General features: G+C 43.6%; 1 protein-coding gene across 17 annotated transcripts in view; it reads left to right on the top strand.

Annotated features, from left to right (window-relative positions):
• The window catches only part of TIAM1 (TIAM Rac1 associated GEF 1), a 449,049-nt gene that overhangs the window by 383,297 nt on the left and 38,989 nt on the right, over nucleotides 1–26,763 (top strand). For 16 of the 17 annotated variants that reach the window (XM_035283120.3, XM_035283112.3, XM_035283121.3 and 13 more), the window contains one exon: nucleotides 17,669–17,772. In XM_035283120.3, coding sequence (XP_035139011.3) covers nucleotides 17,669–17,772 — 104 coding nt within the window. Of the gene's footprint in view, nucleotides 1–17,668; nucleotides 17,773–22,037; nucleotides 22,516–26,763 lie in introns of those variants that run through there. The other variant, XM_035283124.3, reaches the window with a different exon arrangement.

Below are 26,763 nucleotides of genomic sequence, written 5' to 3'. Positions count from 1 at the left end.
CCACTGCACTCCAGCCTCAGACGCAGAGGCCTGTCTCTTAAGAGAAAAGAAAAAGGCTGGGAGCAGTGGCTCATGTTGTAATCCTAACACTTTGGGAGGCTGAGGCAGGCAGATTTCTTGACATCAGGGGTTCAAGACCAGCCTGATCAACATGGCAAAACCCCATCTCTACTAAAAATATAAAAATGAGCCAGACCTCGTGGCACATGCCTGTAATCCCAGCTAGTTGGGAGGCTGAGGCAGGATAATTGCTTGAACCCAGGAGGCAGAGGTTGCAGAGAGCCAAAATGGTACCACAGTATTCCAGCCTGGGCATAGAGTGAGACTCCTTCTCAAAAAAAACAAGAACAAGTGCTGAGAATCACATGAGATGCTGAGACTAAGTTCTGCCTCTCTTCTGCCTTCCCTGGCGTCATCTTCCAAACCACCCAGCCCTGCTTTCCTGCTGTCTGAGAGAAGGATGTGAGCTGAGATGCTGAGAGGCCCGGAGTGGAAATGTGTGCAGAACTCTTGTTTGCTGTTTGTCTTTTGGACTTTTTCAACCAAAGGCTGAACCAGAGCCCATCAGTGAACCCCCCTGCCCTGCCCTTCCTTCCTCTCCGCCTCCCTCTGGCAGCCTGTGCTCATTCTCCTACAAGCAGCGTGAGTGCTAACTGCCTTTCAAAGTCTTCCTGAGACCCCACAGAGTGAGCTCCTTCCTCTGGGCCCGCAGGACCTTGCAAATTTCACTTCCATGTGGGCCCTCATTAGATCAGGCAATTTTTACTTGCTTGTGTCTCTCTTTTTGCCTGAATGTATTTCCTGGGACTGGGTTTATATTCCTTGTTTTTGTCTTCCTGGCTCTTTACATGTGCTTCACTACACAGGTGGCCCCATCTTGTTCAGCAAGAGGGTGAATGAATGACCAGGTGAAAGCACAGATTGCTGTTGTTTATTACGCTATTGGGTTCATTTAGTGAGTTAGGGTTTGTCATTATTTTCTCTTTTCAAAGCTTGGGATAAAAAACGAGCGCTCCATTCAAAGTCTGAAGCGGAGGCTCTTGGTACGTGGGTATTCTTGCCCTGCCATTGTTGTTTTTCAAATCATTTTCTGAAGCTTGGCTTGCGGAGGAAGCAGGAGCCCTGTGATAGCTCATTCTTTTGTTCATTGGCTCCTTGGAAGAATTTGACAAGTTGAAGCTTCAGAAAATTGATTGCTCTCAGTTAAAATTGACTTCCTTGGCTCATTTTGTCACTGTGGTCCCCACATCCCAGTCAAATTTTTGAAAAGCGGCTCTAGTGAGTTACATACCCTTAATAAAGGAGAATGAAGAGCAGAAAGGCTGTTATTTCATGTGACCACAAGATGGCAGGCTTGACCCCATAAAACGGTTCACAGATAGAGTTGTTTCTGGAATGTGACTTTGAATGAGACATAGTAGGTTAGATTCTTTAAAGGATTTTATAAGCTTGCACGTATATGCTACGATGCTACAAGCAACAGTGTCTACTCAACTTTCTTTGGATTCTTTTTTTTTTTTCTGTCTTAGTCCTTCTGGTTTACAGATACCAAAAAATTAATTAAAATTAAAAAACAAAACAAAACAGGGGTTGGTAAACTATAACCCACAGACTAAAATCAGCCCACCGCCTGTTTTTGTAAATAAAGTTTTATTAGAACACAGTCATGCCATTCATTTACGCCTTGTCTCTGGTTGTTTTCCTACTGCAATGGCGGAGTCAAGTAAGTAGTTGTCCTTGTCAGGACTTAGGGTCTGCAAAGCCAAAAATATTTACTCTACGGCCCATTACACATAAAATTTGCTGTCCTCTGATGTAAAGTGTGACTGCAATTGCTCACAGTTTGTTTCTTTAAGGATAGCCACTGTTAATGTTTTGGTCTATTTCTTCTTTTTTTTTGAGACAGAGTTTCACTTTGTCACCCATGCTGGAGTGCAGTGGTGTCCCCTCAGCTCACTGCAACCTCTGCCTCCAGGGTTCAAGCGTACTGACTCAGACTCCCAAGTAGCTGGGTACTGACTCAGACTCCCAAGTAGCTGGCATACAAGCACCCACCACCTTGCCCAGCTAATTTTTGTATTCTTAGTAAAGCTGGGGTTTCACCATGTGGGTCAGGCTGGTCTGAAATTCCTGACCTCAGATGATCCACCCGCCTTGGCTTTCCAAGTACTAGGATTACAGGCATGAGCGCCCGGCCACATTGCTTTATCTCTTAAAATTTTGCAATTTTGCAGTCATCAAAAATCCTTCAGAACATAGTCTGCTTTGTCAAGTTAGGCAATCAGACTGACTCAAGAATAAAGCATGAAAGTAAAGCCACTGTATTTTTTTTTTTTTGGGTAAGGTTTCTAAACTGGCTTCAAAATTAGTAAAGTTCAGAAGAATTCCTGAATACTCTGGTCAAGTGGCAGCCCAGTTGGACCTGCTGGAGGGGAGAAGACACTTCAGTTCCCCACCTGGGTCTCTGCCGATCTGCCTCTCATTGCTTCTGCTTCCTAGTCCCCACTTTATAGTAGAAGATAAAAGCAAAGGGAAGTAAACAGGATAAAAGAACTGAAAGACTGTTCCGTGATGGGGCAGAGATAAAGCAGTATCGACAGACAGCAGCAGTTAAAATAGAAAACAGCCAAGAAAATTTTGTACAATAGGCAGCCTGGACTACAACCTTAGTCTAAATTTGAAAGTAACTAAAAATAAGAAACATTCTTGAATGGCAGGTTTGAGGTTTGACGGGAGTGTGGGATGACTGGCGTCCTCGATAGAGGCACTTGCTGTGTCTCAGGGACCCTGGGGTTCATGTGAGTGATGGCTGCCGCCTGGCTGCTGGAGGCTGGTCCTGCAGAGGTCCACTGTCTCACAAGCTCAATTGTACAGACTTGGCCAGGTCCTCGCCTACGAACCCTGAGTATGGGATTCGCTTTCAGAGATGGATTCTTTCTGAACTGCTTTCTCACGAAGAGGTTTATTTCTTCTGTGTAGAAGCATCACAGCCTGCTGGCTAAGAGTAGGCCTTGGAACCAAGTTCTTTGGAACTCAGTCGTCATTTGCAGGGGACAGAGTCTGACTCTGTCACCCAGGCTGAAATGCAATGGCAGGATCTCCGCTCACTGCAACCTCTGCCTCCCGGGTTCAACTGATTCTCCTGCCTCAGCCTCCCAAATAGCTGAGATTACAGGGACCTGCCACCATGCCTGGCTAATTTTTTCGTATTTTTAGTAGAGACAGGGTTTCACCGTGTTGGCCAGGCTGGTCTGGAGCTCCTTGCCTGAGGTGATTCACCCTCCTCGCCTTCTGAAAGTGCTGGGATTATAGGCATGAGCCACCGCGCCTGGCCAGAACTCAGTTTGTTTCTGTGTTCATCAGCTTCATGACCTTGACCTGGTCGTGGTTAATCCCTCTGTGCCCCAGCGTCCTCACCTACAAAATGGGGATAATGCCACACTCATCTCACTGGGCTGTTGTGAGGACTGAATGAGTCATAAACATAAAGCATTTAGAATATTACCCAGTAAGCACTAGATAAATGTTTTGTATCTGAACCCATTCTCTCATGGGGGACATGAGGATTCCCTGGCCTGTGACCAGAGATTGCCCTTTTCCAGTCATCTCCCTGCCTTCTACACCGTCTCATTCTGAAACAGGTGGATTACCTGGTGACTAAGTTCATGAATTACACCTTGTTTATATTTTCCTTGCCCAAAAAGAAAGAAAGGAATGCTGTAGTTAGAATGCTGAAGTTCCTAGGCCCTTTTCAGAACTCAGGAGGCACTTAGTTTGAGATGGGGTCTGGGTCTGCATTTGTTCTGCTGGTTGCTTTTATTTATTTATTTATTTTATTGAGAGGGAGTCTAGCTCTGTCGCCATGCTGGAGGGCTCCCGGGTTCAAGGGATTCTCCTGCCTCAGCCTCCCGAGTAGCTGGGATTACAGGCATGTGCCCCCACGCCCGGCTAATTTTTATATTTTTAGTAGAGAGGGGGTTTCACCATGCTGGCCACGATGGTCTTGATCTCCTGACCACCTGTTCTCTGGTGTTTGCTTCTAATGTGCAGCCCTGATGGGGAGCCACTGCCTTACGTCACCAACTCTTCCTGGTTATTGTCCCCCCCACCCTCTGACACTTTTTCTTATAAGATAATTGCAGTGTTTCGGTGACGGGCAAATCATCCATAGTTTGTTCATCACATTTTGTGATCTGCCTCACTGAGATATTTTGGTCATGAAAATGTGTTAGGTGGTCCTGTAGTACATTGTCCTTTCTCCAGTTCCTTGGTTTATGAGGGAAGCCTGCTGAATGTGTTGCCACATTGGCTTAGAAAGCCAGGATCCGCTGGGTGCAGTGGCTCACGCCTGTAATCCCAGCACTTTGGGAGGCTGAGGCCAGTGGATCACCTGAGGTCAGGAGTTCGAGACCAGCCTGGCCAACATAGTGAAACCCTGTCTCTACTAAAAATACAAAAAATTAGCTGGGCAGGTACCTGTAATCCCAGCTTCTAAGGAGGCTGAGGCAAGAGAATCACTTGAACCCAGGAGGCGGAGGTTGCAGTGAGCGGAGATCGCACCATTGCACTCTGTCCTAGGCAACAAGAGTGAAAGTTTGTCTCAGAAAAAAAAAAAAAAAAAAAAGCAAGCAAGCAAGCTTGGGTCTGCATAAGGAGAGTCTATCCTAAGTGTTCTCTCTAAGACTCGGTTTCCTACCTTTGGCTGTTTGCCAAACATATGAAAGGAACATATGAAAACCATGAGTTCTGGTTTGCAGTCTTACGGAGCTGCTTTCATCTGTTTGGTTTTTTTTAAAGCATTTGTTTTCATATGTATTGGTAGCAAAAAAAAAAAAGGGAAGGATGTTTAGGACAAAAAGATCGTTCCTTCAGTGGCTGTTATTATAGAAAGATCTCAGCAGTGAAGAGGAAGCTGGAGTAGGAAGTTGCAGAACTGTGTTTGTGTGAGGTTTCAAAAAAGTCTCTCTTGCATTCTGGTGTGATTTATTTTAAAGGCTGATCTTATCTAGCAGTGTTCACCATCTGGGCGAGGTAATGCTTTGCTCTGGGGTGCTGTCCTATGCACTGATGTTTAGCAGCACCCCTGCAAAGACAATAGTACACCACCTCCCAAGTTGTGCCCATCAAACGTACCTTCAGACATTGCCGGAAGTCCACTGGGCAGCAAAATCTCCCCAGTTGAGAACTATTGGGCTAATTTATTAAAAGATACAGCTTTATCCCCCAGTTAGGGAGATGTTGCAGTGAACATCGATATAGGGAAGCAAAGCAAATCTAGATGTAAAACAGGTTTTTAAAACAGTGTTATAGGCCGGGCTTGATGACTCATGCCTGTAATCCCAGCACTTTAGGAGGCAGAAGTGGGCGGATCACGAGGTCAGGAGATTGAGACCATCCAGCATGATGGAACCCTGTCTCTACTAAACATACAAAAAAAAAAAAAATTAGCTGGGCATGGTGCTGCACGCCTGTAGTCCCAGCTACTCAGGAGGCTGAGGCAGGAAAATGGCTTAAACCCAGGAGGTGGAGGTTGCAGTGAGCTGAGATTGCTCTACTATGCTACAGCCTGGTAATAGAGTGAGACTCTGTCTCAAAAATATGAAAAGCAAAGTTTTATAAGCTGGATACAGTGGCTCATGCCTGTAATCCCAGCACTTTGGGAGGCTAAGGCTTGTGGATCACGTGAGGTCAGGAGTTCCAGACCAGCCTGACCAATGTGGTGGAACTCTCTACTAAAAATACAAACATTACCTGGGCGTGGTGGTGGGAGCCTGTAATCCCAGCACTTTGGGAGGCTAAGACTTGTGGATCATGTGAGGTCAGGAGTTCCAGACCAGCCTGACCAACGTGGTGGAACTCTCTACTAAAAATACAAAAATTACCTGGGCGTGGTGGTGGGAGCCTGTAATCCCAGCTACTCAGGAGGCTGAGGCAACAGAATAGTTTGAACCTGGGAGGCAGAGGTTGCAGTGAGCTGAGATTGTGCCATTGCACGCCAGCCTGGGCAACAGAGGGAGACTTTGTCTCAAAAAAAAGTTTTATAAGCCATTTATTGGGAGAATTCCAACACAAATACCCTTTTATGGCCTTGTTTTTCCTTTTTACATCAAGGAGAGAGCAAAGAAAAAAAATAAATGCAATTATGTAAAAGTAATTATGCAAAACCTCAGCTTTTATGCAAATTATAAGAATCACAGTTCAAGTGACAGCATTAGTGCCTTTCCAAGGTTTCAGAAGCCTGTTTATAGCTCTCTTTGGGCTCACGTTCACTTTATTTTTCGGTTCATGCAGCTCTGCTGTGATTGTCCCTAGAATTCCACTTGACCAGTTGAGGTGAAGCAGGTGCCTTGGTTTACCCTAAGGAGTAGCCCACAGGACGACAATAGAAGTGCCAGAAGCCAGGCATTGATTATGGCTCCCACCTGTAATCTCAGCACTTTGGGAGACTGAGGTAGGAGGATGACTTGAGCTCAGGAGTTCGAGACCAGCTTGGGCAACATAGTGAGACCTTGTCTCTACTAAAAATTTCAAAATTAGCCAGGCACATGGTATGCACCTGTAGTCCCAGCTATTCAGGCAGCTGAGGCAGGAGGATCCCTTGAACACAGGAGGTTGAGGCTGCAGTGAGCCTTGATCACACCACTGCACTCTAGCCTGTGAGACAGAGCAAGACCCTATCTCTAAAAAAAAAATGTAACAGGCTGGGCGTGGTGGCTCACGCCTATAACCCCAGCACTTTGAGAGGCTGAGGATGGATCACCTGAAGTCAGGAGTTCAAGACCAGCCTGCCCAACACAGTGAAAGCCCATGTCTACTAAAAATACAAAATATTAGCCAAGAGTGGTGGCAGGTGCCTATAATCCCAGCTACTCCGGAGGCTGAGGCAGGAGAATCACTTGAACCCAGGAGGTGGAGGTTGTGGTGAACTGTGATCACACTACTGCACTCCAGCCTGGGCAACAAGAGCGAAATTATTTCGAAAAAAAAGAAAGAAAAAGAAGTAACAATAATTTAAAAAATAATAAAAGTTCCAGAGTCCCAAGAACTGAAGCTGCTTATTGTTCAGAAAATGGTTATTCCTGCTTTTGTGCTGGAGAAAGCTTAGTGCCTGTGGCTAGCAGCAGCCCATGGCTTGTTAAAGGCAATTAGGGCCAGCGCTGGAGTTGGAAAGTCGGCCCTTTGATAAAAACCTCAGGCATGTCTGTCTGATGCCAAGTGGAAGCTTGTGCTCTGCGGTCCAGACCAGTGTCCCTCCTGCAGGAAGTAGATTAAGCAGCGTTTGTTTAACAGGAAAGGCCTCTGTGATAGCCGTGAAAATCCAAGGCACCTTGCTTCGGAATGGGGAATTGCCAAGTGCAGAGCACGGACAGCCGCTTGGTCCTCATGGGCAGGACGTGCCTCTGTGCAGGACTCGTGAAGTGTGAGCTTCTATTTTGGTCCGATGTTCCATGGAGATGGCCTGGAGCTCGATTCTGAAAACCGAAGACAGTCAGGCGGCAGGGAGGGGCAGCAAAGGAAGAGGAACTGCACAGATTTCTCTTCCCACAAACAAATATGGTCCAGAGCTTCAGATTCTCTGAAGTCTCACAGATACCCGGCAGCACATGGTCCTGTTTGTTTGCTGATAACATTTGGAGCCATGCGCGCCCTGTAAACTGTCGGCCTGCTGTGCTTCTTGTCACACAGCACATGGCCTGCTTGGGTGGGCCCTGCTGGGACCGGGGCGGGGTGACTTCCAGTGCGATTTGATTGACGACACCGTCAAATCCTGTGTGTGGGAAAAAAAACGTTTCGGAGAGTGAGATGCTCTTTTTTTATATGTTTAAAGATTATCAATGTCCCTTATATTTAGACGTTCACAACAAGCCAACAGGATTAGTAAGGTCCAAATCTACAGTTTTTATGGATTTTTAAATTTTTCTCTATAGGAAACAAAGACTGAGATTTTGTGACATTTGACTAAAAAGAAGTTACAGCCTACCAAGTTAAAGTCTTAATGTTCCCCCTTTCTCTCTCTCTTTCTCTCTCTCTGTCTCTTTCTTTTCTTCCCCTCCCCTCCCCTCTCCTTTCCTTTCCTCTCCCTTCCTTTCTCTTTCTTTTTTCTTTCTTTCTCTCATTCTATTATAGTTGTTCTGGTTTGTTTTTTAGCTTTGTTGGAGGGATGTTTATGCTGATCTTATTATGGGCATTTATACGGAATTCTTAAAATCTTATAACAGTAAAATGACTGAAAAGCAAAATAAAATTATATCCAAACAGTTGAGTTCTAGCGAAGTATCTTCACTGACAGTGTCTAAGCTTTCTTTCACCCCCTCCCCAGTCTTCTTTTTTTTCCATCAGGGATTTAAATTCAAGCATTAACAAGACCTTTTAAAAATTTAGATTTATAATTTTTTCCCTTTGGAAGTGTTTGAATTGGAGGGTCTGCTTAAAACACATTGTTAAGACATCTCACGAGGCCAGAATTTTTTTTTTCCTCCTTAAACTGAAGTCCTGTGTGTACTGGAATGAAGCAAAGTAGATGTGTCTAATCTGGGTAAATGAAAGGTAAATCTCAGTGTAAACTTAGACTAATATGTTTGCACTTCCCCAAGTCTCCTCAGTGTCTGTCCTGCTAATGGTGTGTGGAAGGTACAGATTGCAAACGTTTTTGCAGTCACAAAAATATTATTAGAAGAAACTTAAAAGGCAAAGCATTGATTTGACCTTTTCACCACAGTGAATTTTATTTATAGCATTACAGCAGTTTTTTGTTTGTTTATTTTGTTTCTTCTCTAATAGAGTTGGGGTTTCACTCTGTCACCCAGGCTGGAGAACAGTGTCACAATCATGGTTCACTGCAGCCCTGAACTCTTGGGCTCAAGCGATCTTCCTGCTCTAGCCTCTCAAGAGTTGGGGATTACATCTGTGAGCCACTGCAGCCACCTCTACAGTGGCTTTTCTTTTCTTTTTTTTTTTTTTTTTGAGACGGAGTTTCGCTGTTGTTACCCACACTAGAGTGCAATGGCACGATCTCAGCTCACCACAACCTCCACCTCCTGGGTTCAAGCAATTCTCCTGCCTCAGCCTCCCGAGTAGCTGGGACTACAGGCACACACCACCATGCCCAGCTAATTTTTGTATTTTTAGTAGAGATGGGGTTTCATCATGTTGACCAGGATGGTCTCGATCTCTTGACCTCGTGATCCACCCGCCTTGGCCTCCCAAAGTGCTGGGATTGCAGGCGTGAGCCACCACGCCCGGCCAACTACAGCGGCTTTTCTTTTGGCCGATGGTCCCTATCTGAGAGGTACTGCAGTCCTGCTCTGGGCTTAATTCCCTGGGGCTTTGTCTCTCTAGATGGAGCCCTGTTCCCTCTCTCCTGGGCCCCTGTTCCCTCTCTCCTGGGCCCCTGTTCCCTCTCTCCTGGGCCCCTGTTCCATGCCTGGCAGTGTGCTCAGTTTGGGATATGAATGGGCATTCTCCTTGCTCTGGCTGCTGCTTTGGCCACCACTGAGCCTTATCATCAACTTTCTTCTCTCTGATTGGTGCCTTGTTTCCTGGTAAGTAGGTGGGGACAGGAATGTCCAGAACAAAGAAGATAATTCCTCCAATGTCTATAATTAGGGGAAAGCCGCTCGCCTACTACTATTGTGAGTGGTTCAAAGGAAGCTGGAGTAGGAAGTTGCAGAACTGTTTGTATGGGATTAAAAAACAAACAAACTTGACAATGTTGTCGTCCACACTGCTTAAGCTGGGGGTGTTTAGAAAAGGTCGTGAAGTATGGGAGGAAGAACAATGCCCCTACCCATTTGTATTCCCTCTTCCTGCCATGCTGGTGTCTCGCCTCAGCTTTCTTGAAGTGTACCACTATCAATTCCTGCCTTTCTGGCTTTCCTGTATCATGAAATTCCCTCTCACCACTTATTGATTACCTGCTACCAGGTAACAAATCACTCTGAAACAGCTGTTTCACTTGCTCCCTGTTCTGTGACTCAGCAGTTTGGCCTGGGCTCAGCTGTTTGGTTGTTCTGCTGACCTTCCCTGGATTCACTCATGTGGCTCTGTGGTCCAGTGGCTTGACTGAGGCTGGAGGGTTTAAGATGGACGTACTCACTCCCACACATGGTGACTAGACAGCTGGGCCTCCTGTCCTTGGGGTCTCTCATGGGAGGCTAGCTTGAGATTTCTTTGTACAGTGAGCTCAGAATTCCCAGCAGGGCAAGACCAGAGACTGCAAAGTCACTTGAGGCCTTGGTTCACAATTAACATATGATTTCTTAAGTTGCATTCTGTTGGTAAAAGCAAATCACAGAGCCAGCCCAAATTCATGATGTGGCAAAATAGACACAAAAGTCTCTGCTTAAAGAGGTGAGAGAAATAATAACTATCCTCTTTGCAAACGATCTACTGCAAACTGCATTGGCCATTCTAATTCATTTTATTGATTTTTATTTTCAGTTAAGGGTAGAAAATATGACATAGGGATAAAAATTAGGCTTCAGAATCAGATATGCCTCCAGGTATTGATTTGTAAGTTCTTTTATATTTTAGAAGTTAATATTTTGCTAGTTATATGTATTGAAGTTAACTTTTATCAGTATATGACATGTCTTGTATATTTGATGCCTTTTTACAAATGAAAGTATTTAATTTCAGTAAAATCTGGATTTTCCATCTTACATGGTTTGTATTTTTCATATCTTGTTTAAGAAATCTCTCTCGCCCCTGAAGTAGTAAACACTGTCTTCTGTATTTTCAGTTTGGGCCATTCACTTACTGGTTTATGTTCCTGGTACTGATTTTTGTGAATGGCGTGAGTTAGGATCCTATGTTATGTTTTTTCATGTGGGTCATCTACCGGCCTAGCATCATTTGTCAAATATTCTGTTCCCATCTCACTGGTCTGCAATGTTACAACTGCTGTTTTTCACAATTCCATATACAGGTGGCCCCAATTTATGATGACTTGACTTAATGATTTCATTGGGACACAACGCCATCATAAGTTGAGGAACATCTGCATGGGATGGAGGCACTGTTCTGAGCTCTGTGTTCTGTTAGCCTCTTCTGCACTGCTTTAAATTACTATAATTTTATAATATGTTTTGAGATCCAGTATCCAAAGTACCCTAATCTTGTTTTTCTGTTTCAAAACTGTCTTTGGTGTTACTGGCCTTTTTTTCTTTCATAAAATATTTAGTTCCAAGAAAAAAATGTTGCCAGTGTGGTCTGGATGCATACGGATTCTTTGGTATTGCTTGAAACTTACACTGTGGCCTATTTGCAGAAATCGCTAATCTTATGGCAAATGTACATTCACTAATTTCTTGGGAATAGATTTGAAATGCATTCATGGATCAAGCTATATAATTACTGATGTTTACACCTTCTGTATCCTGATGAATCGATTGTGTCTGATGTTTATAAAGCTTTCTTTATGTTTGTTTAATAGAGTTTTCCATTCTTTTAATCTTGTGTGTCTTTTATGTTTAAGTCTATGGCTTCTATAGAGCATGTAGCTGGGGCTTGTTTTGCACTGTTTTTCTTCTTTAATCTAAACATGAGGATTAAGTATTATGTTTAACTGTTTTACATTTATTCAGAGTAGCTGTGTATTTTGATTTGTTCCTATGATCTTGTTTTGCTCAATTTGTCTTGTTTCCCTTTCCTGTCCTCTTCTAGGTTGCATTTATAAATTCTGCTTTCTCCTTTCAACCTATATCCTCCATTTGATCTTAAAATTTTAACATAATTATTTATTTATTTTTGAGACAGTTTCACTTTTTTTTTTTTTTTGAGACGCAGTTTCGCTCTTGTTACCCAGGCTGGAGTGCAATGGCGCGATCTCGGCTCATCGCAACCTCCGCCTCCTGGGTTCAGGCAATTCTCCTGCCTTAGCCTCCTAAGTAGCTGGGATTACAGGCACGTGCCACCATGCCCAGCTAATTTTTTGTATTTTTAGTAGAGACGGGGTTTCACCATGTTGACCAGGATGGTCTCGATCTCTTGACCTCATGATCCACCCGTCTTGGCCTCCCAAAGTGCTGGGATTACAGGCTTGAGCCACCATGCCCAGCCCGACAGTTTCACTCTTGTTGCCTAGGCTGGAGTGCAATGGCACAATCTCAGTTCACTGCAACCTCTGCCTCCCGGGTTCAAGGGATTCTCCTGCCTTAGCCTCCCAAGTAGCTGGGATTACAGGCATGCACCACCACGCCAGACTAATTTTGTATTTTTGGTAGACACACGGTTTCTCCATGTTGGTCAGGTTGGTCTTGAACTCCTGACCTCATGTGATCCACCCACCTCAGCCTCCCAAAGTGCTGGGATTACAGGCATGAACCACTGCGCCCGGCCTAACATGATTATTAACAGAATCCAAAGTTAGTCTTTCTAGTTTCCTCTTGGACAAAACTGTGAAATGGCTTTAAATATAATCACTTCCACCGTTGTTTTAGTTGCAGTTTGTATTTTGTTTCACCCCCAAGTACCTTTTTTGGGGAGTTGGGGTTTTCATATACACTAAGACTTATCTGTGTGTGTATCAGCTGTTTCTCATTTTGGCTTGCATACCAGATCTTTTTCTTTTTTTCCCCACACTCAAGTACATTTTTTTTTTTTGAGATGCAGTTTCGCTCTTGTTACCCAGGCTCGAGTGAATGGCGTGATCTCGGCTCACCACAACCTCCGCCTCCCGGGTTCAGGCAGTTCTCCTGCCTCAGCCTCCTGAGTCCCGGGTTTACAGGCACTCACCACCGTGCCCAGCTAATTTTTAGTAGAGATGGGGTTTCATCATGTTGGCCAGGCTGGTCTCGAACTCCTGACCTCAGATGATCTGCACGTTTGGCCTCCCAAAGGGCTGGGATTACAGGTGAGAACCACTGTGCCAGGCCCCCTTTCTTCTTCTTTTAAGAAAATATCTTAAGGCCGGGTGTGGTGGCTCACGCCTGTAATCCCAGTACTTTGGAAGGCCGAGGTGGGCAGATCACGAGGTCAAGAAATCGAGACCATCCTGGCCAACATGGTGAAACCCCATCTCTACTAAAAGTGCAAAAAATTAGCTGGGCATGGTGGTGCGTGCCTGTATTCCCAGCTACTCGGGAGGCTGAGGCAGGAGAATTGCTTAAAACTGGAAAACGGAAGTTGCGGTGAGCCAGGATTGCACCACTGCACGATTCTCTGCACCAGCCTGGTGATAGAGCGAGACTCTGTTACAAAAAAAAAAAAAGAAAATATTTTAAGCATACTTACATGACATTTTATATATAATCATTGCAGAATCATTCCTCAGGGGTCTGGTTTTGTCAGTTATTGTGTGTGTTGTCTCTTGCTTATAGTGATGTGTTGCCTCTTGGGTTTTATAATATGGGATTATGAGTCCTTGTTTGACCAAGTTCTATCTCTGAGTATTATATGATACCATCATTAAGCGTGACTTCTTCCAGAGTAGATTTGTTTATGCTCCTACCAGATGCCTTAGAATATAAACACAGAAAGTCAGTTCTGTGATTAGAATTTCAGGGAAGAGGCTGGGTGTGGTGTCTGATGCCTATAATCTTGGCACTTTGGGAGGCGGGCAGATCACCTGAGGTCAGGAGTTCAAGACCAGCCTGGCAAACATGGCAAAACCCTGTCTCTACTAAAACTACAAAAATTAGCCAGGCATGATAACTGGCACCTTTAATCCCAGCTACTCAGGAGGCTGAGGCAGAAGAATCACTTGAACCTGGGAGGCAGAAGTTGCAGTGAACTGAGATCGCACCACTGCACTCCAGCCCGGGCGACAGAGTGACTTTCCTCCTACCCCAAAGTATAGGCAGAATTTGTTTTTCCATCTCTTTTTCTTTTGCCAGTGAGCACTTTTTTCTTTTGGTCTATGTCTTTTCAGACTGAGGGGCGTAACCCCTTAGCAGAAGCATAGGAAGGTGGGAAATTCACTTCTAACTCCCAAAGTTGTGCTGACCGAAGCCCTGTCTTCTGTATCATGGCCTTATAGTTAAGCCAAAGGCTTCAGGGCAGGGAGTCTCAAACTGGGTGGTGATGCTGTAGGGAAGTGTGTGGGTACATTTTTAATTGTCACAGGACAATCAAGTCCTAATTGTTTTAGTGCTCAGGAGCCAGGGAGCCTAGTGCCAAGTGTACCCACCAAGTGCACAATTCTGTCCCAAAAGAATTGTCCCCCTGCCAACACCAACAGGTTCTCACACCCTTTGGGAAACACAGCTTTAGGGTTTGGGGATTGAGGGATATGGTTATGCTGCTGTGGGATGGACACCACTCCACCTCCTTTATCTTCTTCACTCGGGCTTTGGAGAGTTTTTGGAGCTCAGCTTTGTTTCAAAAGGATATTTCTTTTACTTCAGCATCTCTAAGTGTTTTGTAGACGTAGATTTATTTGTTTGTTCTTCAGGATACCTTGCTCTCACAGTATTATTAAAAATGAAAATCCTGGCTGGGCATGGTGGCTCATGCCTGTATTCCCAGCACTTCAGGAGGCTGAGGTGGGTAGATCACTAGGTCAGGAGTTCAAGACCAGCCTGGCTAACGTAGTGAAACCCCGTCTCTACTAAAATTCAAAAAATTAGCTGAGCATGGTGGCGCACGCATGTAGTCCCAGCTACTTGGGAGGCTAAGGCAGGGTGAATTGCTTGAACTTGGGAGGCAGAGGTTACAGTGAGCTGAGATCAAGCCACTGCACTCCAGCCTGGGCGACAGAGCAAGACTTCCTCTCAAAAAAAAAAAAAAAGGAAGAAAAAATGAAAGTCTGGCTAGGCACTGTAATCCCAGCACTTTGGGAGGCCAAGGCAGGCAGATCACCTAACGTCAAGAGTTCAAGACCAGCCTGGCCAACATGGTGAAACCCCATCTTTAAAACAAAATAAAATAAAATAAAATAATAATAAGAAGAAATATAAAAATAAAAATACAAAAATTAGCCGGACATGATGGTGGGAGCCTATAGGGCACCTATAATCTTAGCTACTTGGGAGGCTGAGGCAGGAGAATTGCTTGAACCCAGGATGCAGAGGTTGAAGTGGCACCGAGATTGCGCCACTGTTGTCCAGTCTGAGTGACAAGAGTGAAGTTCCATCTCTTTTTTTTTTTTTTTAATGTTACTAGTTGTCCCAATACAAGTTCTTTATAGCAGCAGAATCTAGTTCTGATTCCCTGTTGCAGTTGGTTGTCCTGTCCCATTAGGTTTTTTTGGTCTGGAATGATTTGTCACCCTTTTCTTGACTTTTCATGACTTTGACTCTTCTGAAGGTTACAAACCTTCAGAAGAAGGTTTTGAATAATACTGTGAGAGCAAGAAGTTCCATCTCAAAAAAAAAAGAAAGAAATTGCTTTTATTTGCTTTCTCACTATTTCATGAGCATCAGCTATATCCTAGGCATTGTAAGCAATGGATATGCAGGGTTACAGCATTTCTCTGCACAGTCTACGGGTTGTACAACTCCAGGAGGTCGTGATTCTGCAGACCACATTGTGAAGGGGGACCCTGTCAGTTGTGCATCCTGGCTACTCTGGACTTCGCGCTGAGCATGGCGTGGTTTCTGTGATCAGAGCACTGAGTGCTGTTGCCATCATGTTCCCACATGAGCTTGTCAGCTCTTCCACATCAGATATCAACTCTTCCTCTTCTTTCTGGCCCCATACCTAGGTCATTGCCCCCATGCAAAACATTCAAGCACTTTTGTTTTGGCAATGACGCTTGACATAGATGATTTCTGCCAAGTTCATTGAGCTTCCTTTTTTGACCACTACCACCTTAAGAGCGAGCAATGAGTGATCGAATAATGAAAAGAAACTCGAGAAAATCCAAGAGCCAGAGCCAAAAGGTGGAGAAACCCACAGAAGCCTCTAAGCCATTCGAGGTGCAGTCACTTAGTTGGTGCTTCATTCCAGAGAAGGAGAAAGCGACAGTAGGAGGCAGTGTTGGTGCCAGGTCGGCTCAGAGGTCCACCTCCTCCCTAAGTTTCCTGGCCAGCTTGGACCTGAATAGAGCATTGTCAGGCAGCTTATGGCTGTAATGGTGTCATTGGAGCAAGGGAGCCACTTTGCAGACTCTCATCTAAAGCATCAGAGGCTTCTTCTGCTTCTGTTTCTTCTCTTTCCTTCTCTCTTGTCTGGTTATATTGATAATGCTCTCGTCCATGATCCAGTGCCGCCTGGTGTAGGACAGTGGGGCTCACACCACTGTCTTCTCAGATTCAACTAGAGAAGGTTTTCAATGTTCTAGAGTCTTTTTCTTCCAAGTGTGGTCCATGGACCTGCAGTTTTGATGAGTATCATTCAGAGCTGGTAAGAAATGCAGAATCTTAGGTCCAACCCCATGCCTGTTGAATGAGAATCTGCATTTAACATGATCCCCCAGGAATCCAGATGCTCTGTCAGTTTGAGAAGCACCCCATGGGAAAGTGATCCTCAGGTTCTCTTCTCAATGTGGAGAACCACTATAGAGATTCACTGTGGTAAGCACTCAGTAAATAGCAAGGAAAGAAAGTTGCTTGCACTTTTGCACAGAATATCGTGGGAAGAGCAGGTATTATAAGATATTTATAATTTGCCAGACTTGGCCAAGATAGATTTTGCAGGATTTTTCAGGCAATGGATATGGGAAGTCATTTTTTTTGTTGTTGTACTGGTCTCAGTATGTTTTTAAAAATTATTTTAGTAATTAATGAATTAATTCATCAATTTGCTAATTGTAACAGTAACAAAATTAGTTGCTTTTTTAATACATAAAATATATATTCTTCTATTATGGTGGTTCACGCCTGTAATCCCAGCACTTTGGGAGGCCAAGGTGGGCGGATCACCTGAGATCAGGAGTTTGAGACCAGCCTAACCAACATGGTGAAACCCCATCTCTACTAAAAATACAAAATTAGCCGGGCATGGTGGCACATGCCTGTAATCCCAGCTACTTGGGAGGCTGAGGCAGGAGAATTGCTTGAACTCCTTGAACCAGGAGGTGGAGGTTGTGGTGAGCTGAGATCACGCCATTGCACTTTAGCCTAGGCAACAAGAATGAAACTGCATCTCAAAAAAAAAAAAAATACACACACACGTATTCTTTTATTATAAATTATTATTGTCTTAGCTTAAGCCACTATAACAAAATATCATAAACTGAATGGCTTAAACAACAGTCATTTATTTCTTACAGTTTTAGAGCCTGGGAAGCCACATCCTCTGGATGCTAGCCAATTCAGTTCCCTGGTGAGGGCTCTTTTCCTGGCTTAAAGACAGCTGCCTTCTTACTGTGTCTTCACATGGTGGAGAGAGAACAAACTCTGGTTTCTGTCTCTTCTTACAAGGGCACTAATATGATCCGTGGGGACCCCACCCTCATGACCTCATCTAAACTTAATTACTTCTCAAACATTCCTCCTCTAACTACTGTTACTACATTGAGGGGTAGGTCTTCAACATAAGAATTTGTTGGGGGGAGACAAAGACATCCAATCCACAATTATTATTTATTATGAAAAATAAAAGTAATACTAGTAGTAACAGTAACAACTATCATTCTAATTTGATGAAACCTTGGAGCTTGTACTTGGAGGGTTTTACAATATCTGTACATGTCATGAAAACGGCTCCTCGTCCCTCTCGCAAAGGGGTGGCTTTTAGCAATTACTATCCGTGTCGACCCACGTTTTCTTCTGATTTCATCTGACAGGGCACAGCCTCTGCAGCGAGCAGGGCAGCAGTGCTGAGACTGCTCCGGAGGAGACCGAGGGGCCAGACTTGGAATCCTCAGATGAGACTGATCACAGCAGCAAGGTGAGAGATTTTCATTTTCACATCCCATGCCTTGAACCACTGAAGAATCACAGCTGACACGTCACCTGCGCAGCTGTATGTGGTTACCAGGCCTCTCTATGGACCAAGTGTTTTTACTTCTGAGATGCTGCTGAATAGCAAGATATGAAATCCAAATTACAGCCTTGGGAACAAACCTGTATGTGAGAATGTAGGGCAGAAATCACTCCTAATGAAATGAAATCCTTTTTCTTTAATTTCTGCCACTGCTGGAGCTCCCAGTTAATGCCATAATTTTATCCCATTTCCTTATTACATCTTCATTTGTGTAGAGTGAAACAGCATTCAAAGTATGTGGGACTGAGTCAGCTATGCTTTTTTGCTATTTAGGCTTTCTATAATGAATTCCTTTTGAATTATCTGCATTCAGTTCTTGTTAAAAGTGAGCAACTTTTATGTTAAAGGGAAAGAAACCGTATTTTAAAATTAATCCAAATAAACCTTTCCTTAGTTGAACATAGTAACAAAGTTCTTCTGACTCTTTGGCTCCAGACACTAAAATTGTTGCGTATAATGTGTCATGTTTCTATTCCACTTCATAAGGAGTTCCGTTCTGTGGGTCAATAGCCTCTTTTTACCTCAGTCTTCAAAACACAACCCAGCTTAAAACCTCTGTTACCCCAATCCAAAAGGCACTCCCCTCAACAAAAGGCAATTTCTTTTTTTTTTTTTTTGAGACGGAGCTTCGCTCTTGTTACCCAGGCTGGAGTGCAATGTCGCGATCTCGGCTCACCGCAACCTCCGCCTCTTGGGTTCAGGCAATTCTCCTGCCTCAGCCTCCTGAGTAGCTGGGATTACAGGCATGCGCCACCATGCCCAGCTAATTTTTTGTATTTTTAGTAGAGACGGGTTTCACTATTTGGCCAAGATGGTCTCGATCTCTTGACCTCGTGATCCACCCGCCTCAGCCTCCCAAAGTGCTGGGATTACAGGCGTGAGCCACCGTGCCTGGCCAAAAGGCAATTTCTTATGATTATGTTTCCATGCTTATTCATCTTTTTCTCTAATGTTGTTGAGATATTTATATTCCTTTATTATCTCTCATTTTTTTGCTTGACACTTACTAGTCACTTAATCCAAGCAAATGACGTCATTTTAAATTATACCTTCATTTTCTCATCTGCAAAGTCAGGGTGATTCTTGCCTTTGCCTGGAGATTGGATTTTTGGATGGGTTAAATAATATAACTATGAGAAAGTACATTGATAATGGAAAAATGTTTCTCAAACATGAACTAAATTATTATTATTTCTGAGATGGAGTCTTGCTCTGTGGCCAGGCTGGAGTGCAGTGGCACAATCTCAGCTCACTGCAACCTCCACCTCCTGGGTTCAAGCCATTCTCCTGCCTCAGCCTCCCGAGTGCTCGGACTACAGGTATGTGCCACCACGCCCGGCTAATTTTTTGTATTTCAGTAGAGATGGGGTTTCATCATTTGGCCAGGATGCTCTCGATCTCCTGACCTCGTGCTTCACCATCCTCGACCTCCCAAAGTGCTGGGATTACAGGCGTGAGCCACTGCGCCCGACCAAACTATTATTTTTTAAAACCTACATTTGTACTTTTCCTGTTTTGATTCCTCTGCATGTGTGGATTCTGTAGGACTTTCTTGGGTGCACATATTTGGTTCTTCAATATCTTTTATCCATATATGTTTCTCTTTCCTGACCATAGGATTTTCATTCACAGACTGAATGGTGTAATGTTGTTGGTTGTTAATTAAAAAGCAGATCAATGGAAATGCAGATTTTTTTAAGGCAAATTAAAAAAAAACTGCTAAAAGTGACTTTTTATGTAGGTGACCCTTACATTTCTTTTGCTCACTTATTTGTGTGTGTGTGGGCTGGGGTGGTGCGGAGGTGGGGGCAATTTATTCAGCTGTCCTCAGGAGAAACTGACATTTCTGTACTGATGTAGGCTATTTTGAAGGGTATCTATTAGGTTACTGTGTTATAGGAGCTAAAAATACCAATTTTCAGTTTCTAACTGGTTTTAGACAAAACAGCTATTTTTGCTATATCCAAAACATTTATTTCTGAACACTTAAAAAGTATTGGATCAGAAATGATTGGATCATTTTTACTTGACTGTAATAGGTCAGTGTTCTCGTCTCCTTGTGGATTTTGAGAGAGATCGTTTCTGTGTTAAATATAGTGAGTCATGAGGTCATAAACACAGTCTATATAATATGAGGTCTGGCAGTGGAGAGGACGGAAGAGGCTGCAGGGCTTTGTGGACTGGTCGGTCCCACGTGTCACTCTGACTCCATGGTTCCTTTTCCAGAGCATAAGATCCTTGGAACTCATCGGGAACACAAACGGTCAGATGTAGAAATAGATGGTGCTGTTCCAAGATTTTCTTGTAGAAATTCACAGTGGGCTTTCTAAAAATGGACAGAATTTTCTCAAAATTATTGACAAACTACTCGTGAGGCTGAGGCAGGAGAAGTGCCTGAATCTGGGAGACGGAGGTTGCAGTGAGCTGAGATCACGCCACTGCACTCCAGCCTGAGCAACAGAGTGAGACTCCATCTCAAAAAAACAAATTATTAACAAGAAGTTTGGGTGAAGATTTGAATAGTTTTAAAGGTCATGCAGTAGACTGCGTTCAGACCATACGTTTGTATTCCTTTCTGCTAGATTAGATGTGGGGAGCGCTGTGTCCGAAATGCTTCCTAGTTTTGCCTTGATTCACTCTTCATCTTCTGTATTTGAAATTTTGTCATGCAACCCAAATTAATTAGCTAAAATAACCTTTGGTCAATTAAATTTCCACTTAGGATATTTGAAAGCTAAAAGCTTAAATGAGCAGTTCTTGGTGACTGGGTTCTAGTGTGTGTTATTAATAACAAATGAGAGGTAATACTTATTTAAGGTCTGGTAGATATTAGGCACTGTTCTATATTAACTCATCCTAGCCTCAGAACACTCCTGAGAGAGATACTATTATTTGCCCTCTTTTATAGATGAGGGCACTGGAACAGAGAGGTTCAGCGACTTACTGAAGGTCACACAGCTCTCAAAACCAGGATGCAAATCTAGTTCGGCTCCAGGTCTTGTGTTGTTAGGGGCTATGCTAAGACTACCTTGTGTCCAGATTGTTAACATCGGGTGTTAAATATTGGGCTTCATTAAAAAAAAAAAAAAAAATTAACTTATTAGTGGTGCTGTTGGCCATTCATATACACAGCCATAAGCCACTTAAATATTTTCCTAATGCTTAAGGTTTCTGTGTGTCTCGTTTTATGATTTAAAGTGAGAGCAAGCAAACACCTTTAGTTTCTAGGTTAAGGCTAAATAATATTTCTTACGCATCTCCTATGTAAGTGTGAAATTTTTCTTGAGAATAAACTGAAAATTAATTTTTAATTTAGCTGTCTGAACGTGAAAGCATGATTTAACCTGTCTGAATGCACCAGGCTGAGTGTAGAGATGGAAATACATAAATAAGTAAACAGAAACAAGTAATCATTTATTAGTCCAGCTGAGTATGTTAGAGCTGTTCTTATGTTGTTTAATGTCCTGCTTTCTTTCTAAATGGACTGTTTTACATAATTTCGATCAGGATCAAGAAAAACCATGTTGGAGTTCAGTGGTTTTCACTTATTTTGAATAGCAGTTTTTGCTGTGCATGGCCTTTTGGAGTTGAAAGTAAATAATTGTATGCTTGTTGTTGAGCGTGGTGACACTGGAATGTCACAGCCATGGGGGGGTGGGGGGATGGGGTGTGGCCCCGTCACACCGCAGGGGCAGTCTAGCGACCTTTCTCTTTGTGAACCGCCTCCTTTCTCTTGTGACTGTGGGTGACAACCTCAAAAAGCCTCATCACCACTGGCTACTTTTTTCTCTGCTTCTCATTGAAAACTCTTGTTTCTGGAAATGAATGCTAATTAGCTTCAGGGCAGTCGAGTCATGCGTCATGCATTCCAGGCCTCCTGGCAGCTGTGATTTTGTTTTCCATTTAGCAAATGTATTAGACTCATTTTCAGGACATTTCCATTAGGAATGACTTTCTTTTCTTTCTAATCCATATTGTTTTTGTCCCATAAATGTTTGCCTTTATAACAAAGCACGAGTGGAAAAATGTGAAACTATCAACTGCTTAAAAACAAAACAAAACAAAACAAAACTTTTTTTAGTTGCCTGCTCTTAACTTGGTGTGGAATGCCTTGAAAGTTGCGGGAGCCCGGCAGGTTTAATATTCCTGTGCAGTGCAGGATGCTGGCCAATCAGCTGATCTCAGGCTGCAGGGCAGAGACGCCTGCATCCCGGGGAGGCGTTTTGTGCTTTGTTTTCTTGCCAGTTTCAGCTCTCTCTTTCTGGAACTTTTGTTGTTTAGCCAGGTGAAATCAAAGCCTGAGTTCTGGTCCAGAGTTTAGCCTTTGACAGCTCCCCAGAGGGCACTGATGGGAAGCGGGTGCAGCGCCGGGATCGCACCGGCACTGTCCTTGCTGCGTTGAGACGTGGCTGTAGATTTTCATGGGAAAAGCAGCATGGGACATCCATCTGAGAGGATGCTCTCTTCGGAGCTGGGAGGCGTGTATTTTAAGAAACTAATGTCTCCGTGCTGAACACGTCAGGTGGTAGAATTAATTACCATGAGAATACATTCCTGAGGATGTCTGCGCTGTGGAAAATAAAGCGCAAGCCGAGGATTGAAAACAATGGCAAGTCTGGTGACTCTATCTATCGAACACTTCATCTGGTGAGCGCCTTTGCTGTTTGAATCCTATCTTGCTAGGTTGGTTTGTGGTATGACTTTCTAGCTCAGTTGTTTTTCAATCCGAATGACGGTGATTATACCTTTCCCGTTTCCCCATACTCTATCCTTTTACCCTCTGGTTGCTAAGAAGTATTTATGATGACTTTGGGGGAGGTGGGACGTCTGCAGTTGGTATGGAGTTGAATTTGCCTAGAATCTTGACATTTTTCTACTCTTTCATACTTAAATGGCTGAAGGATGTAATCTGCATTTTTTCATCAGTTAATGGTCAGTTGCATGTTTTGCCTTTGTTTGGGTAATTGAGGTTTTGATTGTGTTTCGTGTTATGTGCCTGGTGAGACTCTCCCATCCTCTCTCAGAACGGGTAGTCTGAGTGATGGGCAGGGAGGTCTGGGAGTAGGATGCTCAGCTTGCTTCCTTGTATAAGGCTTGAAGTGTCTTTGACTTTATTTCTGCTTACTTGATTGACAAGGAGATTCATATCGAAGTGTTGGCTCGGGGGACGTGTTAATGGTTTGACGGCAACTGACCTATTTGAACAGGTCCGTCCTACAGTCAATGCCACCTCTCCAGTAAGGAAGGGTAGTGGGGTCATGGCAAGAAATAATTTAACAGAATCGGATTCAACCTTTTAATAGTTTATTAGTAATAGCAGAGTCTGTCAACTATCAGATGTTGTGTCATTTAATCAAACTTGAACTTCTCTTGATTTGCTCAAATCAGCCTCCTCCTTCTTGGATATTTCTTCTTTGAAGTTTGTTCCAGAGGAAACTGAAAAGGTGATAGAGAACTGTAGGGATTACCACTGTACATAATGTCACTGAAATTATGGAGTGCATTGTCCCCCCAAAAAAGCTTAAGTGAAGGCTATAAGATTTTAGGCCACTCTGGCCTCTTTTAAATCTGTGGGATGTGTTAAATCGGTCAGACTCACAGAACCGTTTTAGAACTGTGAACTCATCTAGAGTTAGAAATTGCCTTTGGTGGTTGCATAACAGGAAGAGCTTAAACAGCTGGGTGGCTTGGGTTGATAGTGTGTACTTAAAAGTCTGCCCCTCTCTATTTGTACTTTCTTTTCATCTTCCACAGGAGTAAAGCGGCATTATAAACATTGAGCATCATGCTGGTCTCAGTCAAGTGGCCCATTTCCTCTTGCCATTGTTCTCTCCTTCTCTCTAGGTTGGTTGGATAATTCTTAGTCCTGCGAGTGGAAAAGCTCTGCTACCCTTGAACAGTTTTAAACTCTCAAAATTTCTGTAAGTGCTTTTTGGTTTCCAGGGTGACTGATTACAGGCCTCAAGCAGGGGAGAAGTTTGTACTTTTCCCACTAGAGAAACCTGGTCTGTCTTCCCCTTGCTGGAGTCTGAGCTGCTCCTCCCAGATCCAGGATGCTTGGCTTTTGGGGGCAGGTTGAGAACCTCCCATTGTGGCGACCTTTCTGGGCACTCGTGGCTACGGCGCTTGGGGTGGGAATGACCAGGATGCCATCTCTAACACTCAATGATGGAGTGTGGCGAAGCCCTGTACCTCATTCCTCCTACATTCTACATCATGGCTAAGCTGCATGGAGAAGGCCTGACAGATTTTGATGTAAAGATGTTTGGCCACAGTAGAGAGGGAGGGGGATTTAAAAGCTGAGCCCCACAATGTGAAAAAATCTCTAGCTTAGAAGTATTCTAAAGAAAACCTGCATTTCATAATGCCTTCCGAAAAACGTTTCGGGGGGGGGTAATATTTTAATAAAACAGAATTCTCAAACTTGATGACATCCTTTTACATTGTTTCCAAGCAAATTTTAAGAGCCTTGTATATAACACCCCTTAACAACATTGATATCATTATAACTTGTAATTATGTATAATGATACCTTTTCATTCTTTATTCAAATCACATGCAGTTGACAGTAAAGAGATTACATCATTTGGACTCAGTTCCTTGTGCTACACCTAAGAGTTGGTGCCTTGAGTCATTGAATAGGGTTGCCAGTGGGGAAACCGCTCTGCCCTTTGCTCAACTTGGGAGACCACTCAGCTAAATCTGTCACAGGCTTAGGTTGTATCTGATAAAGAAGGCATATTTGGCCAGGCGCGGTGGCTCATGCCTGCAATCTCAGGACTTTGGGAGACGGAGGCGGGCAGATCACATGGTCAGAAGTCCGAACTAACCGACCAACATGGTGAAACTTCTTCCCTACTAAAAATACAAAAATTTGTATTTTTACAAATATTGTAATGTGGTGATGCGTGTGTGTAATCCCAGCTACTCAAGGGGCTGAGGCAGGAGGATCGCTTGAACCTGGGAGGCGGAGGTTGCAGTGAGCCGAGATTACACCATTGCCCTCCAGCCTGGCAACAGAGTGAGACTCTGTCTCAAAAAAGAAAAAAACAAGAACAAAAAAGGATACTTAAGGCAGTGAAATGACCAAAGAGGACCCAGTGGAATTTTAGTTGTCTCCTGAGATGCTAAAGGTATTTCCTAATATAATCTAGAACTTAGCTCTAGCTGTTTGAGGGTGAGGTTGAGGTAAGATACAGCTGGATTTAGAGCGCTGAAGCCCTAGCCTACATCCTACTGACCTGAGCTCGCCCCACAGGCCTGCTTGAAACGAAGGATGCCAAAACCTCAGAGGGGGTAAACTTTACCTAGACAAAGTCAGAAACCCTATTCGCACTCTTAAAAATGGAATTCTCAAAGTATTTCTGGTAGAACAGATGGAATGGAAACCCAGAGGTGGTGAGGTGTGAATCGGAGGCACAGAGGAATGTGTGAGGTTCCTTTGTCTTTTGGAATTTCCTGCCTTTGGTATGTGTCAGATCCCCATGTTTATAATGGTTTGCCTTTTGTGAATCACTGATTTCACATGGACAGTTTGCCTAAATCATAAAAGGCGTGCTGTGCCTCCGTGGCAGGTCCTCGGATAACGTTTTGTTCAACGTCATTTCATTAAACGTTTATGTGAAAAAATTCTGGCTAGGACGACTGTTTGTGGAATTTGTGTGTTCAGTTCTTCACAGGTTTTCTCTGGATACTCAGGTTTGCCCTCACATCCCAAAAACGTGTGTGTGGGATGAATTGGTATGTCTCAGTGGTCCGTGTGTGTGTGTGTGTGTGTGTGTGTGTGTGTGTGTGTGTGTATGCATCCCATAATGGAATGGCATTCTATTCAGGGTTGATTCCTCCCTTGCACCCTGAGCTGTCAAGATAGGCTCCTGAGCTGGAATAAGTGGGTTGGAAAATGATGAATAAATGAATACAAATCATTATAAAATAAAAATTTGCATACAATCATAAAGATGCATAGCAGTAAACTAGGCAGTACCAAAGTACTCAGAGATCCTGCCAAAGTTCTTCTTGCTAGTTTTGAACTGCATGGTGGGAGGAGGTGCTCCTTACAGTTTTTGCTTTGCAAACATTTATTGCTTGACTTAACACACTACCGCTATGACCACTGTCACTCACCAGTTCACCAAAAGTTGGGTAAATAGTTCTTTTAACTTGTTTTTGTTTATCTTACTTAAATGTATATCTAGCTTACATTTATTTCAGTGTTTAATATTAGAAGCGTTTTGGTCTTTATTTAGAAGGGTGGTGATGCTTTTTGTGACCAGAAGTGGGCTGTAGGAACTTGTTTGTATCATAGCCTACAGTAAAAATGGTTTCTTATGTCAGTTTCCAAGAACCTATAAACCACGTTAAGCAAAGACTCACTGTAATAGACTGCAGTGAAGGATCTATTTGCCATGAGTAGTAGCTTTTCTGTTAATTCTGTGAAGAACAGACAGCTGTGGTTACAGCTGGAACATTTAGAAAAGCGTAGTATAAACAGAGGTGCCAATTATACATCTGTTGTGTTAGGTGCCTTTGCCAGGTACCAAATCAAAGCAAGCAAGGAGAGTTTGGGGTAAGATAAGGGCAGGGCACAGTTAGTTGTCAGCTGTTACCACTGTCTGTCCATGGATTTTCATTCTGGCAAGGGTTTTCTTTCCATCTCATTATGAGTATGTTATAATGAGTTTTCCTTTTTTTTTTTTTTTTTTTTTTTTTTTTTTTTGCCCTTGTTACCCAGGCTGGAGTGCAATGGCGCGATCTCGGCTCACCGCAACCTCCACCTCCTGGGTTCAGGCAATTCTCCTGCCTCAGCCTCCTGAGTAGCTGGGATTACAGGCACGCGCCACCATGCCCAGCTAATTTTTTGTATTTTTAGTAGAGACGGGGTTTCACCATGTTGAC

The sequence above is a fragment of the Callithrix jacchus genome, chromosome 21 (genome assembly GCF_049354715.1).
Source record: "Callithrix jacchus isolate 240 chromosome 21, calJac240_pri, whole genome shotgun sequence".
Taxonomy (NCBI): Eukaryota; Metazoa; Chordata; class Mammalia; order Primates; family Cebidae; genus Callithrix; species Callithrix jacchus.
Note: the sequence above shows the minus strand (reverse complement) of the source record. Positions and strands in the feature narration are given on the sequence as shown.